Here is a 20,195-nt window from a genome sequence, read left to right on the forward strand (position 1 = left end):
GGAGTCACCACCGTCCATTCTTGGTCTGGTTTTCTGTTGGGCTGTGGGGCGTTTTCTTAGTGAGTTACAGGAGACCTTGCAAACATCCTCCAGTTCACTGGTCTCTTGCATACGTTACCATACATTTTTTTTCACGTGTTTTTTATTTTGAAGTCAAACCGATATACCTTGTCCTTTATGGTTTGGGGGGAGTTGAGGGTGTCTTTAAAAAAGCCTTCTCTACCATGAGGTCATATCTTTTTTTTTTTTTTTTTTTTAGAAAGGTGATTTTTTTTTTTAAAGGTTATTTGAATTAATTAATTTATTTATTTATTTATGGCTGTGTTGGGTCTTCGTTTCTGTGCGAGGGCTTTCTCTAGCTGCGGCGAGCCGGGGGCCACTCTTCATCGTGGTGCGCGGGCCTCTCACTGTTGCGGCCTCTCTTGTTGCAGAGCACAGGCTCCAGACGCGCAGGCTCAGTAGTTGTGGCTCATGGGCCCAGCTGCTCCGCGGCATGTGGGATCTTCCCAGACCAGGGCTCGAACCCGTGTTCCCTGCACTGGCAGGCAGATTCTCAACCACTGCGCCACCAGGGAAGCCCATGAGGTCGTATCTTAATCTCCTTTTCCTTACAGTGTTACAGGATTTTTTAAAATGTTAAATCTTTAAATTATTTGGAATTTATTTTTGTACGGTATAAGGTCAGAATTCAAGTTTTTATTTTTCCGTATGGTGAAACAGTTACCCCAGCATCGTTATTAGGAGTCTTTCTTTTCCCAGGTGGCTGGTGGTTCTCGGTCAGACCCCCACTCCCCCACATTTGCCGGAGTGTGTGGGCTCTGTTCTGGTTTAGTGCAAGCTCTGGGTTCCCGTCACACTGGCACCCTCAGTTACTGTCGCTTTGCAGCTGAGTACCTTGTAGGGTGAGCACCTCTATTCTATACACATGTTAGAACCAACTGGTCAATTTCCAGAAAAATTCTGTTGCACATTTCATTGGAATTACATGCCTCTATTCATTTATTTAGTCACTTGGTAAATATATTTCGAGCATGGCACACACATGCCAGGCTATTATAAGAACTATTAGACTATTACAAGAACTGCGAATATATAGCAGTGAACAAAAAATAGACCAAGTCCCCGTCCTTGTGGAGCCGGTACTCCGTCAGGGAGGATCAATACATAACCTGTCATTGTGGTCAATGCAATGGAAGGAAATGAATCGGGCGCGGAGGGAGGCGTGCTGCTTTCTTTGGGGGACGTGCAGAAGGGCTTCCTTGGGTGGGCTTGGAGGACCCAAGGCGACTCTGCTCATCTGTGGGAGGAGAGCAACCCAGATGGAATGGGGGGCACAGGGGCCCGAGGAGGGGTTGAGCTCTGCGTGTGGGACCCGAGCTTGGGGGGCGCTGGGCAGGCAACAGGAGACGGGGGCAGAGAGCAGAGGGGATGGGGCAGGGAGGCATGGCTCTGTGGCCTGTGCCAAGGGGTCGTCTACTGATGGATTAATGTCTGGTGGGACTGGGCAGTGACACAGGGAAGGTTTGTGGTCAGAAAACCTGCATTCAAGTTCTAGTATTGTGGCCAAGCAAGTCTCTTAATACCCCTGAGCTGCTGTTTCCTCATGTTAAATGGAGAATAATTATAATTATGTATGTGTGTTTTGGTAACCTTTTGGTTTTGATATGTCAGACCTACAGAAAAGTGGCAAGAGTGATCCAAGAAACTCCTTGCGTTAATCTCTTTACCCGGATTCACCACTTGCTTACATTTTGCCCCATTTGCTTTGTCGTTCACGCTCGTGTGTGTCTTTTCCCCCAGAAACATTTGAGAGTAAGTTGGGGACATCATGCCCTTTTTCCCCTGCAAAATTTCAATGTGTGTTAATCTTAAGATCAAAGATGTTCTTATATACAGCCACAGAATAAATATCAAAATCAGGAAGGTTGATATTGATAGAATTTATTATCGGGGCAACAGACCATATTTAAATTTTGTCAGTTATTCCATCCGTGTGCCTTCTGGCTAATTTTTCCTTACCCCCCCACCCAGCATCCAGTCCAGGACGTGCTGCATTTCATTGTCATGCCTCTTCATTCTTCTTTGATCTGGAACTGTTCCTTAGCCTTTCTTTGTCTTTCTTGACCCAGTTGTTAAAAATTACAGGCTACAGGCTAGTTATTAGGTTTTTCTGATGCTTCTCATTATTAGATTCAGGTTATGCTGCTTTGTCAGAAGCACCCGAGGAAGGATGTGTCCTTGGAGAGTCTTGTCAGGAGATGCATGAGTGGTATCACCAAGTCCATCTGCCGTAAAATGACTGTTTATCTGGTTCCTCATTAAACTGTCACCCACACTTTTAGCCTCCGTTGATAATTTTCTATCTCTATTTTTGTTTCTGTATGTATTAGTTGGTATTATACAGTAAGGAAGAACTTTCCCTTCTCCCCTACTTATTTATATATATCACTGTGAACTCAGGGATTCTTATTCAATGACTTAAATTCCAGTACTATCATTATTTGATGCTCAGATTGTCCCAAATTTGTCCTGTGGGAACACTTCGCAGCTGCTTCTTGTGTTCTGTTGGGATATTCCCATCATTCTTCAAGCACTTCTTTCTTTTCTGACTAACAAGATGCTCCAGAATCATCTTATTCTTTCCCAGCCTCAGTCCTAGGAATCAGCTTTTTCTCCAAAGAGCCCTGGAGCCATTTGCTTTCAGCAGAAATGGTATTTAGAAACCAAGGTCTGGGTGTCGGATGTGCTCACTGCTAATCTAGGTCTTCCTTGTTATTATTGCATTGAATTCCATTGTGTGAATGAATATACCACAGTTTATCTGTTCTATTGGTGACATGTGGACCATTTCCAGTTTGGGAGTATTTTGAAAATGCTGCTACAAATTCTTCTTTTTTACAAGTCTTTTTCTGGATGTGTTTTCATTTCTCTTGGGCTGGTCGTAGAGTAGGTGTGGGTGTACGCTTAATATACAAGAAAGTTGTCAGACCTTTACTCCAGGTCTGTGTGTATGTATACACACATAGGCTTTTATATATTTATAATATTCTAGCCTATATATTTGTTATAAAATATAACTTTATTTTCTTAATAGTGTTTTTTATGAGAAGTTGTTCATTTTCATAAGACTGATTTACCATTGTGTTTGTTTTGTGGTTATTGCTTTCTGTGTTCTAAGAAATCTTTGCCCACCCCCTAACTATAGAGATACTCTGTTTTCTTCTAGAAGTTTTATAATTTTACCTTTTTTGTTTAGGTCTTAATCTATCTGGAATTAGTTTGTTTTGTTTTGTTTTTGTTTTTACTGTCAACTTTATTTTTTTCATGATACAAATTTTTATTATTTTTATTTTTTAAAAAATTTTATTGGAGTATAGTTGATTTACAATGTTGTGTTAGTTTCAGGTGTACAGCAAAGTGATTCAGTTATACATATACATGTATCCACTCTTTTTTGGATTCTTTTTCCCACATAGGTCATTACAGAGTATTGAGTAGAGCTCCCTGTGCTATCGAGTAGGTCCTTATTAGTTATCTATTTTATATATAGTGGTGTGTATATGTCAATCCCAATCTCCCAATTTATCCCTCTGGAATTAGTTTTTGTGTATGGTGTGAGATGAGGGATTGAGGTTCATGGTTTGTCACATAGATGTTCGGTTGTTCCAACAGCATTTGTTGAAGAGACTTTCCTTTTCCCTTGACTTGCTTTGGTTCCTTTGTCAAAAATCAATTGATCACGTAAGTGTGGGTCTGTTTCTGAATTCCTTATCTTGATTTTCTTTTGCTGTTACAGGACCTTTTTATCTCCATGTACATTTTAAAATAGACTTTATTTTTTAGAATAGTTTTAGGTTTACAGAAACGTTGAGAATGTGGTAGCAGGAGTTCCATATACCCTGTGCTCAGTTTTCTCTATTATTGATATCTTACATTAGTATGGTACCCTTGTTAACTAATGAATCAGTATTATTAACTAAGGTCCGCAGTTCATTCAAATTTCCTTGGTTTTTACCTGATGTCCTCCTCCTGTTCCAGGATTCCCAACCCCGTCCCACATGGTGTTACATGGGGTTCCGTCTCCTTAGGCTCCTATTGGCTGTGACAGGTTCTCAGACTTTCCTTGTGTTTTGGCGACCTTGGCAGTTTTGAGAAGGACTAGTATCATGTTTTATAGGATGTGTATCTGTTGGAATTTGGTGTTCTTCTCATGATGAGAGTGGGGTTATGGTTTTCTGGGAGAAGACCACAGAAGCCAAGTACCATTTTTTATCACACCATATCGGGAATACACACTGTCAGCATGACTTATTTCATTTGATTGTTGGTGTTGATTTTGATATTGACCTTGATCACCTGGCTGAGGCGGTGTTCGTGAGGTTTCTCCACGGCAGAGAGGCTCTTCTTTCCCCCTTTTCTGACTGTACCTTTTGGAAGGAAGTCTCTGCACGGTGGGGTTTATGCCCCCTTCTTAAGGACACAGTATCCACATACATTACTCGGAATTCCTCTGCCTGAGAGATTGTACTCTTCTCCCTGTTTATTTATTCAGTCATTTATTTTGCTCTGTAAGATTTTGAACTTTTGAGTTAATTGAGACTTGTTTGTTGGCCTGTATGTGATCTATGTTGATGGACTTTCCATCTGTTCAGAAAGACTATCTTCTGTAGTTGTCGGGTTTGATGCCCTATAAATGTAAGTTATATGAAGTTCCTTAATAGTGTTGCTTAGATACCACTAATCCTTTCTGATTTTTTTGCCTGTTTGCTTACTCAGTTACTGAGAGAGGAGGGTTCACATTTCCAACTCAGATTAGTACTTGTCTATTCCTCCCTTCAGTTTTGTCAGTTTTGCTTCATGTGTTTTGTTACTCTGTTTTTAGAGACATAAACATTTGTGATTTTTATGTCTTCCTTATGAATTGGCCCTTTTGTCATTAAAAAAAGTTCCTCTTTACCTATGGCAGTATTCCTTAACTTGAAGCCTACTTTGTTTGCTATTTATATAGTAAGCCCATACTTCTTATGCTTACTGTTTTCACTGTATATATTTGTTATGGACTGGATTATGTCCCCCCAAATTCATGTGTTGAAGTCCTAGCCCCAGGTAACTCAGAATGTGTGAATGTGTTTGGGGAGAGGGCCTTTAAAAAGGCAATTAAGTTAAATGGGGCCAATAAGAAAAGTACTAATCCAGTCTGGCTTGGGTTCTAAAAAAAGAGAGTAAATTTGTTCACACTGAGAGACACCAGGGATGCCTGAGTACGGAGGAAAGACCAGGTGAGGACGCAGTGAGAAGGTGGTGCCTCTAAGCCAAGGTGAGAGGCCTCGGAAGGAATGAAACCTGCTGGCACCTTGACCTTGGACTTCCGGCCTCCAGAGCTCTGTGAAGATAAATTTCTGTTGTTTAAGCCACCCAGTCTGTGGCATTTTGTTATGGCAGCCCTAGGGAACTAATATAATATCCTTCCCTTCTTTTCTTTCAAGTCCATCTTTTATAGACAACATGTAAATGGGTGTTTTTATTTCATGCAGTCTGACCATTGCTGCCTTTAGTTGTAGTGTTTTATTTATATATGATCTAATTTTTGATATGGTTGGATTTAGTCTGTCATTTTTCTATTGGTCCCCTCTGATTTTTCTTCTACTGTTCTTCCTTTTCTGCCTCCTTTTGGGATAATTGAGTACTTTTTTAGTATTCTCTCTTTTTTTTTTTAATTAATTAATTTATTTTTAGCTGTGTTGGGTCTTCGTTTCTGTGCGAGGGCTTTCTCTAGTTGTGGCGAGCGGGGGCCACTCTTCATTGCGGTGTGTGGGCCTCTCACTATCGCGGCCTCTCTTGTTGTGGAGCACAGGCTCCAGACGCGCAGGCTCAGTAGTTGTGGCTCACGGGCCCAGTTGCTCCGCGGCATGTGGGGTCTTCCCAGACCAGGGCTCGAACCCGTGTCCCCTGCATTGGCAGGCAGACTCTCAACCACTGCGCCACCAGGGAAGCCCCTTAGTATTCTCTTTTAATACTTTTAGTGGCTTTTGTCAACACCCCTTTGATTGTTTTTATTATTGGAGGTACTTTAGGAATCATAATATGCATATATTCTTACCACAGTCTACTTAGAATTCCTGTTGTATGACTTTCACCTACAGGATTACAATCTTGCAACCGTCTCCTTCATTTACCCTTCCCATCCTGTGTGGAAATTCTGCCACACAGTACAGTGTTGTAATTCTTGCTTTAAGTGGTATTTTAAAGAAACCAAGAGAAGAAAGTATATCATGTATTTGTAGTTGTTTGAATTTACCCACATTTTTACTATTTCTGATGCCCTTCTTTGTTTTCTATAGTTTTTCCATATGGTGTTATTTCTTTTCAGCCTGGCAGCAAGTTATCTCAGTTTTTACTTCACCTTCATGTCCCCCTCCCCACTTTTGAAGGATGTTCTTGCAGGATATGTAATTCTGGGTATGTAGCTTTATTTTCTTTCAGCCTTTTCAACACCTTATGGCTTCCCTTGTTTATGATGAGAAATCAGTTGTGCACAGTTGTTCCCATATACCTAAAGTTTCATTTTTCTGCAGCAGCTTTCAAGATTTTATCCTTGCTTTCAGAAGTCTGTGATATACTCAAATCACAGTTTGACTGTGATTTTCTTTGTTTTTCTTTTTCTTGAGGTTTGCTGAGCTTCTTTTATCAGTACATTAGTTTTTCATCAATTTGGGGAAAATTTCAGCCATTGTATCGTCAAATATTCTTCCTCAACTCTTTTTGCTCCTTTCTTGGGACGCCACTTACACATATTTTGGACAGTTTGATATTGTCACACAGATCACTGAGACTCTGGCCATTATTTTTTTAACATATTTTTTCTTTCTTCAGATTAGATTACATGTTAACTTTATTATCTTCAATGACTGTGCTGTCATCTTCAATCTACTATTAAGCTCATTTAATAAGTTTATTATTTCTGATATTGTATCTTTCAATTTTTGATTTCTACTTGGTTCTTTTCATTATCTCTTTTTCTCTTTTGAGATTCCTGATCTATTTGTTCCTTATTACCATTCCTTCCTTTAAAACCCTTAAATATATTTATAATAGCTGCTTTAAAGTTCCTGCTGCTAATTCCAAGATCTGGGTCATCTAATGGTTGGTTTCTAGTGATTGAATTTCCTCTTGACTGTGGGCCATTTCCCCTTATTTCTTCCAGAGCCTGAAATGTGTCATCTTTCTTTAGAAGTTTACTGGGATCTTGATGTGGCTGTGTCTGTGGGTATTTTTCAAATAAAAAAAAAATTTCTCTCTTTAAAGGAAACATAAGCTAGAGTGATCAGAAATCCAGTATTGATTAAAATTTTTTCCTTGTTTTCAATAATTCTGTCTGAATTAGTCAAAATTGCTGAGTTCATCTGTGTATGGAAAAAACCTTGAATATTTTAAAATTCTGATTTTTTTCAACTTTGCTCTCTCTAGATTTTCCCAGTGCTCCCCTCCCATAATTCCTCCCATAATTCCTTTTATTCTCATATTTCGATGTACTTTTGTGTAGTCATACAAAAAGGAAAAGCGAAGAGAAGCTGAGATAAATTTTATTTTTCTAAAAGAAGAAAGGAAAAAGGTGGGGTTACATTTTTATAAATATCCATAAATATAGAGCGATAGGCAAAAATCTTCCAAATAAATAAATAAATATTGCCACGTGCTAAGTGACATAAGACATTGTGAGGCTCTCTTAGCTCTGCCAAAGAGAAAACCCCAATGAACCAGTTTTCCGCCGAAGTCCTTTCCATTTAGGTTTCCAGTAGCTTTTATACACTATAATATCTCGAACGGAAAATGAAAACTATAGAGAAAATAGTTGCCATGCACTGCTATATAGTTATTATACATAGTCTGAGTGTTTTGAAATAGGAACTCATCCTTCAAGATCAGCCTAAAACCATAGGTGAGAGCAGTTGGCCAATGTTTCTCTCATAAGTAAAAGAACGGATCAGTTTCTCAGGTTGGGTGCGTGATGGCAGTAGGGGGAGAAGGTGACTGGGAGGGAGCTGCTGTTCGCATCTACTCTGCTTGTTCGTATTCTGCTCTTCAGGTGGCCATTTAAATAGAGGTAGGAGATGGGGCCCCTGAGGATGACTAAGTCGTCAGTCTCCCCCTGCCTGGCGCTCAGCTGTTCTGTAAGTGAGGGTTGGTTTTCCTCAGCGTAGTGCTGGGGCTTCTGGGACTGAAAGCTGTCTTCATTTGGTGCCCCCAGAACGTCCAAGTGGAGTGAGACCCAGACACGCCCACCTAGGAGTGTTTAGCTAAGCCTCTAGCCACGGCTACAGGGCGGGTTGCGGTCATGGTAGAGAGCTGGCAGTGCTGGCTTTTCCTGACTCCTACACTGTGATCCCTGGTGGTTGGACTTCTTTCCCCGGAATCCCCAATGCCACTTCACAAAAGGACACAGTTGGCACAAAAACCCAACCCAGAGCAGTCCCGTTGTGACAAGGCCCCTGCTTGCAACATTTGGCTAATTCATCCAGAATGGATCACCACCCAACCTGGAAGCAGAGGCTTAACGAAGGGCCTCTTGGGAGAGTTTGAATTTATTTCCATTTTGAAAAACAAATCCTAGCAGGGTAGATTTTCGGGAGCCAAGACCAAAACTCCTCCTCAGGCCCAATTCACTCGAGCCAAAGGTAGGGCCAAGAGGCAGGGGCCACGTGGGAAGAGCAGGGTCACTCTGGGCCGGACTTCGGCTGCACAGAGGGACAGAGCAGAGCAAGGGGCCATCCTGTAAGGAGCTCGTGTCTCTAGCTTGATCCCTGCCTCCGTCCTCCGGGCGGTCATTCTGGCCAAGTTTTGACCAGCCTACCCCCAGTCTTGTTGACGGCCCTTCTCCAGAGATGCTTAAGGAAGAACGAAGGCTTGAGGTTAGGATTTTCATGGGTTTTGCTCAGTCGAGCTGTTAATCCCCCAGGTCACGGTTGCAAACTCAAAGCCTGCCAATAGGGTCCGGGCAGATGGCACAAAGCAGGGGGCGGTGGCTTGGGCTCCCCGCTTCACCTCCCGGCTGGTCAACTCGCTAAGCCCCTGTTCTTAATGCTAGACTGATGGAGAGGAGAGGAGAGGGAAGAGGAAGGGCTGGGGGGGAGGGAACCCCTTCTCTCCCAAGGCAGCGCGTCCAGGTGGGAGGAGGAAGGCCAGGGGCTCCATCCCTCCGGCCTCCAAGGGCAATCCCCCGGGGACCTCCCGCCAAGGGAGGAAGGGGAGCTGGTTCGCCCCACCTCCAGCCCGCGCCCCAGACGGTTTGGCTTTCCGAGTTGGGCCGCCCTAAGCGAAGCTGGGGAAGGGCCGGCAGCGCTCGGCGCCCCCCGGCCCGGCGCGCGCGTCCAGCCGGAGGCCGCGGAGCACGCCGAGCGGGTCGCTGGCCGCAGGGCCGCTGTCCTCGGCGCTGGGCCGCTCTTGGGAGCAGGAGGCGGGCGCGGGCGTGGCGCGGGCGCGCGGCTTGAGCACGCTCAGCGGGTCCCCGCCGTCGTGCGCGCTGCGCGTGTGGCGCCGGGGCCGCGCGGTGGCGAAGTGCAGCAGCGGGATCTCGTTCCTGCGCGACAGGAACTGCGCGTACGGGGGCGGGTTGGTGCCCGGCAGGAAGGCCCGCTTGGCCCGGCCCAGGCTGACGAGGAAGCGGTGCTGCGGAGAGTGGTACACGTCGTAGCCGTTCTCCAGCGTCCGCTGCCGGAACCTGCAGCTCTCGGGGCTGAAGTGATGCTGAAAGCGGGGCGGGGCGACCGGGTGAGGCCGAAGCCCTCGGGGGGGGGGGGCTGGATGGGACCAGCTCCACCCCGGGACCCCAGTCCTCCCACCCACTCTGCTCGGGCCTTGCCTTTAACCCCGTCGTGCCCTGCTGGGCAAAAGTGATTTCCACTCATTTCCAAACTGCGGTTACGACTGGCAGGTGGGGACAGCCTTGGGGACCTCGCGGCCCCGCCTGGGGACCCGCCGCCGGCACTTGGCTGCCTGGGGCCGGGCTGGACGGAGCCGGCGCCTCTGTGTCTGCTTTCTGGATGGAGGCCTGCCCTCTCTCTGCCTTTTGTTTTTGGCTCAGAGGTGGCTTCGGTCTGTCTCCTCACCTGGACGAAGGTGGGCTGGGGTTTGTAGGGCCACGTATAAGTAAGGAGACTGCCCCTCGGAGGCAGAACAGAGTTTGGGAATTAGGGACGTGAGCTTCATCACCAGGTGACCTACGTGAGCCCTCGCTCTGCCACTAACTGGTGCTGCGTTTTGCTGAGTGCCTGCTAGGACCGTTACATAGGATGTCCTTTAATCCTCAAAAGTCCACGAAGTACGTATTTGACAGACGAGGACTCTGTATATGCCTATATACGGTCAGCAGGTATTTATGTACTTATTTATCTATATTTGTTCAACGGATATTTATCTACTTTGGGCCAGATACTATGGTAGGTGCTGGGACACAGCAGTAAGTAAAACAGAAAGTAATTGCTCTCTTGGAATTTCTGGTGGGAGGAGCTTCTGAGATCCACAATCCTGCTTGTGTCCAATGCCCCCGTGCTTTGGAATATGCTGCGCCCTGTAGTTTGGGAAAGCCCTTGCTCACCAATCCAAAAGACCAGCCATCACAGCCGGGGCCGAGGGAGTTCGTTACAGGTCTTGATTTGGGAGAGGGGGGGCCCACAGGGCACATGGTCCATCCCACTTGACTTTTTCCAGGTGAGGAAACTGAAGTTGAGAGAAATAGGGGACTTGCCCAAGGTCAAGGATGTCTAGTAACAAGATCACGAGACCCCAGTGGCTTCTCACCCTTTCTTTCTAATGGACTTTCAAACATGAACGTATGTGACTTGAGGACCTGGGCTGCAGACAAGGTGCTGTGCTAGTTAAAAAATGGGGACCAAAGGGCAGGTCAGACTAGAGACTGAGAGCCCAGGTGCTCCAAAGCCAGATGGCCTGGGTTCAGACCTCAGCTGTATAAACCTGAGCATCTGATACTTAGATGGAAAAAAGTACTCAGTGAAAACATCACCAAGGTAATCTGCAAGTGGAATCTTTAAGCTATAAAATTCTACATTTTGCCAGAGCAATGAGATAGTTATTTGCAAATAATGATCCAGCACAAAAAGAAACTCACAGATCCAAAAATGTTGCCTCTGAGGTCCATGCAGAGATATCTCCTGCTCATCACCCCTGTTATCACCACGAAGCCCGCATCCTCAGATCTGATCATCAGGGCGCCTATGGAGAAAGTCATTCAGGTCAAAACCTGGCTTCACATCCAGCCCCTACCTCCAAGGATCCTCCCTTGATTGATCTTAAGGGTGGTGATGATTTCACAGAAGCCTCCTCTTGTCCTTGTTCAGCCTCTTTCTTCTGACATCCCCTCCCCCACACCCTCCCCCCTCCCCCCCACCGCCCCCACCCCCCACCCCCCGCCTTGCCTCCTGCTTCTCCTCCTGCCTATAGGGAGCACCCTGAACTCCCAGCTTTCTTCCACCTGTACCGACATGTTTCTCTCTCTGCTTGGACTCTCTTTATTTTCCCCTTTGCCTGGCTCATACTTCTTAATGTTTGTGGCGGTGGCCACATCCTCCCAAGCCTTCTGCTTTTGTGATTTTTAAATCTATGCCCAGATGTCTTTTAAGCATCCAGCTTGATCCTCCACCCAGGTAGCCGTGCAGGACTCAGCGATACAGCAGTCAGCACCCTTTATATGTCAAGAAGTGTATTCGGATGGATCTTCTCCTCCCCCCTCTGCTTATCGAGGTCACTCATGCTTCAAGGCCAGGCTCAGATGTCACTACTGTATGGAGACTTTCCTAATCTCTCTAATCAGAATGACCTGTTCTTTCTTCTCAGCCGCTCCGACTCGCCTCTATCAGAGCGTGTATCTCCTCACCTGCTTTAATAAGTTCACGTGTCTAGTGCCACCCTAGAGTGAGCCACTTAGAAGCAGATGGTTTATCTTTCCATGTCGAGCAGATCCTGGGATGCAGGGAATTACTTCTTGCTTCTTCATCGCTATTCTTGGTCCTTTTCTCACTTGGTGGTGCCCCCCAGGTGCAGCCCCTCTCAAAAACTAGCCCTGGACAAAGGCCTGAAACCCATTCACACTACCTACGTCCTGAGTAACTGACAACAGCTTTAAGTGTGACCGCCCCTCCGCCGCCCCCGTGGGGATGTGCAATTCTAACAAGTACCAGTGAAGAGTTAAATAAAGTTTCTGTTTTGTAGCAAGGGTACAATGAGACCATAAAAGGTGTGATATGAGTGCTAATTCAGCAAGACTTCCTCCCCAGATGCTGTTTAATTACCTGACATTTTCTACTAGAATCATCTCTTTAAGTCTCGGGGCCTCTTCCCTTTGCCGACCACAGAATTTCCCCACACATCTCATCTGGCCTCACAGTTCCCAGGGAGGTAGCCCAGGCAGGGGGTCGAGTCTTCTAGAAATGTAGCCTGGAGAGGGTGGAAACGCCAGGCATCTGTGCCCAGTAAGTGATGGCGCCTCATGGGGTGACTTATAGCCCAGATCTACCCCATGTAGGCTCAGAACAAAGCCCTCCAAGGAGAGCGGCAGGCAATACTAGACACTAGCTGAGCACAGAGAAGTCAGAATGATGTGGGGCAGAGGCCATGAGGCTGGGAGCAAGCCCAGGCAGAGGGCCAAAGAGGAGAGGTCATTGATTTCCAAGTTTGGCTAAGGATTAGGCTTGAGGGAAGCTTCTGGAAGTGGGGTGGGGAATGGGAGGTGCGGAGGATATTAAATGCTCCATAACGGGGTCTGCCTGTGAGTCTCAGATCTATGGTTAATGTTGAGAGAAGGCCTGAGAGAGACGTAAGGAACGTGTAAGAAACTGTTTCTAGCCTGATGAATTTTCAGTCTACTTGGGGAGAAAAAAAATTACACTTCGTAACTGTTTTTGAGATGTTGCACTCTGAGTATTTGGCACATTTTAAACTCTCAAAACAGCTGCTAGGGGACTTCCCTGGTGGTCCAGTGGTTAAGACTCTGCGCTTCCACTGCAGGGGGTGAAGGTTCAATCCCTGGTCGGGGAACTAAGATCGCACATGCCATGGGTCGCGGCCAAAAATAAATAAATAAATAAATAAATAAGAAAAGAATCCCCCCCCCCAAAACCCCACAAAACCAGCTATGTTGTTAATGTCACCAGTATTAATATTGGAAGTAGCAGCCTCCCAATTTAAATCATGAGGAAACCAAGGCAAGATTCAAACTCAGGAAACTCAGGTCAGTGACCCTAACATCTTCTGCCCACAACCCTGGAGCTCGTCTCCAGCTGACATCACGACAAGCCTCAGAAGATAAAATCAAGGGCCGAAATCCAGGCCACGGCCATGAGGCCGCCAGGTCACGGTACCCCCGAGGCGGTCAGGGGAGAGGTGCTGAGCCAGGAGCCTGGAACTGGGGCGCTAGGTTTCTGGTCCCTGTTATGCCCTGTACTAACTCTGTAGCCTTGGGCAAGTCATCGCTCTCGTCTCAGTGTCCTCAGCTGGGAAGAGAGAAGAATCACAGCTGTCCTGCCTGCTTCCCAGGGTTGCAACTAGGATCAAATGGGATGAGGCTGTAGAAAAGTGCCTTGAAAACGTTTAGCAGATGGAAGGCCCTGTGGAGGATGGCTGGCCTGCCCCTGACGCTAAGCCTGCACTCTGCCAGCTGCCAGCCGATGCCTGGGTCCCTGTGGGCGGTGTGCGTGGTCTCCAGGGCCAGTGAGGACAGAAGACAGCCTGCGGGGGGACCGGGAGCTGCTGCCGTGAGGACACACAGGCTTGAATCAAACCCACAGGAGCCGATGCAAAAGTCCAGCAAACGGAAGAGCCGATTGCCCTCCCTGGGCAGGTGACTGAGGCAGGTCTGCACCGACCCAAGGGCAGCATTTGGCAGAAAGAAGGCACAAACTGCTGGCTGCTGTGACCACACCTGTTGGAGCCCGGCAGGTGTAAAGGACATTTCCTTTCGTGATGCCGTGTCTGTGCACGTGATACAGAAGAAGCATGGGACCCGGGTCCAGGTCTCCCCTAGGTCATTTACCGCCTATGTGACCACAAGCCAGTTATCTGAGTTCTTGAACCTCTGTTTTCTCATATGGTGTAGAATCATTTACTTCATTTGGTCGTCTTCATTTGGTCGTCTTTGGTCGTCTAAGGAGATAATATTTTTATCTGCTCTAAACCCACTTCCTAAATGCTGGTGATTGTTACTATTACCACTTTGCCTCAATCTCTGCTATAAAAGTAGAAAATTATCTGCCCTATTCTAATCTCATGGTCAATAAATGATAAATAAGATGATGGATGTAAAGGACTTTGAGCTCCCCAAAAGAAAGATAACATTTTGAAGGGTTAAAGAGCCCAAGGATAGTTCAGCTTCAAGTAAAGAAAGTGACATTGGGGAAGGCAGAGGAAGTAAAAAGACCAGGAGCCAGGGAGTAATATTAACCAGGGGTAATAAGCATCTCTTTGCTGCTGTTGCCACAAAGTGGGGCTCATGGAGAGTGGGAGGGTAGCCTTGTTCGTAGTAGGAAGGAGACAGACACTGGGGACACACTCCCTGACACCAGCTGCAAGTCACGTGGATATAGAATCTTGTAGGCAGATGATTTCACAACGATCAACAAACCGAAGATGGGTTGAGCACTCAACTATTAATCAAGAATTTAGTAAAGCACAATAATCAAGTGAACCGCATTTCACTGGAAATCTGTAATTAATTAGGAGGGGAAGAAACACTCCACACCTTTCCATCAATGTAAAACCGTTGCTCTGCGTTCATTGGGGAGGTCATTACAAATCCTTCTCCAGCCTGTTACTTAGTTGTCCTACATAGCTACAGGCATCAATGTTTCTTCTTTCCTTTTTGGGTAACTTTTTATCTTAGTGTGTGTATCTGTCTGTCTATCTATATATATATATATATATAATGCTCATGATAACTGATCTGAATAGTATAAGTGTTATATAAACTAGCAAAAGTGTCTCTCTCCCGCCCCTGACTCAGTCCCTTCCCAGGTTTCTTAATTGCCAGAGACACAAGGCTTAGTAGGTTCTTTATATGACAAAACAAAATCACATTTCTCTAAAAAAAAAAAAAATCTAAAATCAGTTCAATTCACTTTGCTTCCTCTCAGTCATTTTAATTCATTCCAACTAGCGCTCTGTGCCTTCTCGGGGCCTGAGGTCGCTGGATATAAGAGGGAAAATTCTATGATCCATGCTGCAAACTCAGTGGGCTGAGCCCTACCCGCTCCGGGCACCACTCACAGCCCTCCCCCTCCCACCACCAGGCCATGTCTTTGGGGGCTTCCTTTCATCAAAAGGATTCTGTGATTATAGAGAAATTTTATAAGCATTCTCTAATTATCTGCAGCCCTTTCCATGTAGGGGAATCAAAATAATTTACCATAATCTACTGTCCTGCATTTTAAATCACCTCTCATCTTGAAGTGAGGGCGGCCTTCCACGAGAGGGCAAAACTGTGTTTTCTCAAAGCTGATCATGAGCTGGGAGACACGAAGGGTTGAAAACCTGGAGGTGCTTGAAGGGCTGGTCTTCTTTTGAAGCCACAGAGCTTTGCATGATGTCAGACACGTTGTAGGTTCTGCTAAATATCCATTGAATAAAACGAGCGATACTTTGGATGCATCAACTGTATCCAGATTTATTTCAGATTTTTTGCCATAGGACTCAAACTTGGCTTCCCAGCTGTTGACTCCTGAATCCTACTGTGTTCCCCTGAGTTCTGGAACCTGTTTGGTATTTGGGGAGAACTTCCTCCTTTCTTTCACCTCCTGTCACCATCCACTGAGCACCTGAAGAGATCCGAACTCTTGGCTTTGCACATGCATCTCTCTCACTACCAGGTTTAAGGTCCTTTGACTCTTAGCAGAATGAATGTCTTGCATATAGCAAGGCCACAGCGAAATTACAGAATAATTTAGTGCAACAATAAAGGGCAAGTCATTATTCCTATAAGAAATTGTCTTTAACTAAACAGAGACTGTGCTTACTCTTTCCTTCCTCTGATTGGATCTATTTTGAATCAGTTGGCATTTTTCTGTATCCTTAATTTTTACAGGTTCTCCTAAAATAGAAGACCTTGTCTTTTTCAATATCCGTCCTCCTCCCACCCCATTATTCCTTCTGGGGACATCGGAAGCACAGCTAATTGATTGACTATTGCAGACTGTGGTCCAACTTTCCACAAACCTAATCTTTAAAAACATTCTGGTTGTCTCATGTTTTCAGTGAGTTCCCAGCCAGATTGATTTGCTAAAAAGTGGACCTTTCAGCTCCACAGAGAAGACTCCCCAGCTCATAGCATGCTGGGTTCCACTGAAGCCCCTAGTAAGCTTGTTGGATGATGATTGTTGGATGGATGGATAGATGCACTGGGTCAGACTCATCAAGACAGGATTCCTGGACAGTCTAGTCTTTAATACAATTTCCCTGAGAACTTTCGTAAGGCCAGCATACTAGAAGCTCTGAGTTGGAAAGAGCCTCTGGGTTTACCTATTCCAAGCCCTGGTCTGGTACAGAAGTCTTCACAACCTCTACCGTTAACCCAGTCCAAAGTTCATGAGCCAAAACTCAGTGTCTACTGACCGATCTGACTTCTTTTCTTCCCAGCCTCCTTGCCTGTCTTTTGTACGTTTTTTGACTCTTTGGACAGGGCACAGAGAAAGTGGCTGCTGTTGTGGGAAGATGGATTTTAGTTAAGACGGAAATTATTCTTGTTGGGAGAAACCAATACACACTAATTGGGGAGGTGGCAGAATCTTCTCCCAAGGTTTAAACGCGCGCACACACCCACATACACTCACGGCTCCTGGGCGAGAAGCTAGGAGGCTGGATTAGCCCTCTGGTCCAGCCAAGGCCTCCCCAAGTCCCTGCAGGTGGAGGCACAGATCAGTCCCCCTTCTTCCCAGCCTGGACGGAGCCCCAACTTACTGTAGATGGTCTGCTGGGGTGAGCCATCCACGTGGCCGTCCCTGTGGATCTGCAGGTGGTAGCTGTTCCTGGCCGTGGCCGTGTACAGGTGGGTCAGGCCGCCCCAGCTGGAGCCCAGCAGCGGGGAGGTGTTGGGATAGGCGTGGACCGCACAGCCCAGGGTGCAGACCCAGAGGCCCAGGCAGGCCCCCAGCATCGCGGCTCTCTGAATGGCTGGTGTGGAGTCTGAAACCCGACCCTGGCTCTGCGCCTGGCCTCCCTGGCCTGTTTCTCCTCTTCCTTGCTGGTTTCTGGCCTGAGGCTCCTAGGCTGCATTCCCTCCTTTTTTTCCCTCAGACTTTTAAAGGGTAGCAGTGTGACATCAAACAGGAAAAACTCCACCGTCCACATCCTCTGTGTTGTAATCAGCCCATTTGAAGAGAATACAGGGATCTCTGAGGCTCACGGAAGGCACGTCGGTTCCAGACACACACACACACACACACACACACACACACACACACCCCTCAATTTCAAGCCAACGCTCCCAAAAGTGAATGATGTGTGGGCAAAAGTTATCTACGACACTGGGTTGTCTGCTGACCTGCCCCACTTCCACCAGGAAATGCGAAGGCAGCCAGTGGTTCCGAAAAAATCCAGCTTCAGTCATGCAGTCAACAGATGCCTGTGCAATTAATCTCCCATCAAGTCCACTCATGTTGTTTTTCTCAGTCTTTTTAATTCCAATCAGGAACTAAGCACCCAGAGCTTTGTCTGTGCACAGCCCTAAGTGGGTGTTTTGAGGGATACAGAAGGAATCCAGGTCAGTACCAGGCAGTGGCGTCCTCTGAGACCCCCTCCTCGTGAAGATATGGGAGACCGAGACAGAGGCACAAAAGCAAAGTTGCAACCTTGGGAGGGTTTCGAGATGGGGAGAAAGAAGAAAGGCCCCAGAGTCCCAGCTCCTTTACGGAATGCTGAGGTTCGATTGCTCGGTTTCCCTGATTTGAACTGCCAAGGGCAACTCCACTGGTATTGTGGTCTCTCCAATAGCGTGGAGGTGAATTCGGAAACCTCATGAAGATGGCAAGTCTGCTGGCTAAGCACAGGGAGCGGAGCCCGGGAGGGTCCCAGGAGCAGAGCCACAGGCCAGGTGTCCCCTGTGGGGGGCCTGGCTCCTGGGACTAGACGTGCCCTCTGATGTGGGGCGACAGTCCTATCACGTGCCACCCCTGGGGGACAAGCCACTGCACGCCTTCTGGAAGAACATACATGCGAGGGACTGTTGCTCTTCCCACGTCCCCTCTACTGAGTGCAGACCTCATGCGGGCGGCAGGCTAGAGATCAGGGCTGCTGGAAGAGGAGGGTGACGTGATCCCTGCCCCAGGAGCTCCCAGCTAACGCAGAGGCAGGGGAAAGTCAGGAACCATCGCAGAAGGCACCATGGGAAGGGTGGTCACACAGACGCAGGCACAAAGAAGTGGCATTTGTTATCCTGCCCATACACATGTTTTTATAGTTTACAAAGCATTTTCACGTGTATTCGCTCATCTGAACCTCACTGCCACTCTGTGAGGTAGACTCACCAGGTGTTATCCATATTTTAAGTTTAGACACGAAGAAATGGAACTCTTGGGGTTTACACGTCCAGAGTCTCAAAGCAAATAAACAGGAGAGCCGGGACAGGGTCTTCCGCATCCCTAGGCGGCTGCTCCGATAATGATCTCGGAGACACATGGCACTTATTGGGTTTATGATGTGCTTTACTTGTAGTAACTCATTTACTTTTCCTAAGAACCCTTTGGAGAGGTACAGTTACTTCCTCTGTATAGATGACGAGGCTGACGCAGACAGTTTAAATAACACACCCAAAGATGTGCAGCTCATGCCGGGAGAGGCTGGATTTGAATCTGGGTGTCCTGAGCCCCCCACGTGTTGGGGCTGAAGCCACAAGAGCAGGAGAGACAGGTCCAGGGGCACAGTGCTCCTCGCCTGGACCCAGGATGTGTCTCTAAGACACAGGGTGCTGGCCCTCCAAGTTAGAGAGAAGATTTAGGACACTTCAATGCTATGTGTGAGACAGCTTTCTTTAGTAACAGTCACAGAATGGTTCGTACCTGTATTCACCACAGAATACAAAGCAGAGCAAACTTATCCTTAAGGGGCCCACGATGCAAGTGAGCGGAGAAGATGTTATTCCATACAAGGCACCATGTGAGAGGCGCTGGATGACCAGGACGGGTGCGATGTGCCAGAGCCTCCAGAGGACGGACAGAGCTTGGTGGGTGGACGCCGTGGTCAAGGAGGACTCGGGGGCAAAGGGGCTTGAGGGAGACTTGCAGGGTGGTCAGAGAGGGGTTTCCCAGCAGCTGCCAAGGTGCTGCAGGGGGCAGGGCAGGTGTCTTGAGAGAAGGATGTGGTCACGTGCTCTGGTCCCAGACTGGTTGGAGTTGGAACCTCCCTGGCCACTTCTGCATGTCCTGTTAGGAGAGAGAACTGGTGTACCGGCCTACGTCACTTCCGAAGACTCCCCACCAACCCTGAATGCCTGGCAGGTGGCTCTGAAGGCAGAGGACCTCCCAGAGGAGTAGGCTGATTTCGGGGAGAGGAAGGATCCCCCGCTTGGTGAGAGTGAAGGAAGGTACAAGCATCTCAGAGTAATTCTTCCCACCTGAGATAAAGAAACATTGAGCTTGGAGGTAGGGATTTGCCCAATAGCAGGGATGGCAGACCTTCCAGCTCCTGTCTAGACTCCCTGCCGGGGGGTCCCAACCTGGCTGCCCGGGAGAACAACTGTAACTCCCCCAGGACCATCCTTCGCCCTGCTGAGTGAAGGTGGGACTCTTTGCACTTGTTTCCAAAGCTCCCTGAGAGATTGTAACCCCTAAGCCTGACTCTACAGTCCTTATCAAGGAACAGATTTTGCACCCCTCCTGTGCCCTGGAGCCAATACACAGGGACCGAGCCGCATCTCACTGCCCATCCCCTTCCAGGATTCCAGCCTAGGATGTACATGGGCTTTTCTGGGGAGTCCTAGCACTGAATGCTAAGTCCGTACAGAGCTCTGAGCCTTGTAGTTGTGGCCTCTCCTCAGAAGCTTCCGAGGGTGAGGATGACAGAGCCCAGGGTAAGTGTGCTCCTTTTCTTGGCCCCTGGAGGGCATCAGCTGTCACTGCACAGGTCGGAGGATCTGGGAGCGTGTGACCTTGGGAGCCAGGTGTGAAACCCTGGCACCAGATGGGGACCGGAAGCTCAGG

At 47.2% G+C, this 20,195-nt stretch overlaps 1 protein-coding gene across 1 annotated transcript; it reads right to left on the minus strand.

Moving 5' to 3' along the window:
- Positions 1-7,567: 7,567 nt before the first annotated feature.
- Positions 7,568-17,293, minus strand: FGF23 (fibroblast growth factor 23). The gene is made up of 3 exons (XM_036867322.1): positions 16,960-17,293; positions 11,126-11,229; positions 7,568-9,744 (listed from the first exon to the last, which is right to left on the minus strand). Exons 1-3 carry the CDS (start codon positions 17,153-17,155, stop codon positions 9,310-9,312), a joined length of 735 nt encoding a protein of 244 aa, XP_036723217.1. The 5' UTR covers positions 17,156-17,293; the 3' UTR covers positions 7,568-9,309.
- Between the last annotated feature and the right edge of the window lie 2,902 nt (positions 17,294-20,195).

The sequence above is a fragment of the Balaenoptera musculus genome, chromosome 10 (genome assembly GCF_009873245.2).
Source record: "Balaenoptera musculus isolate JJ_BM4_2016_0621 chromosome 10, mBalMus1.pri.v3, whole genome shotgun sequence".
Taxonomy (NCBI): Eukaryota; Metazoa; Chordata; class Mammalia; order Artiodactyla; family Balaenopteridae; genus Balaenoptera; species Balaenoptera musculus.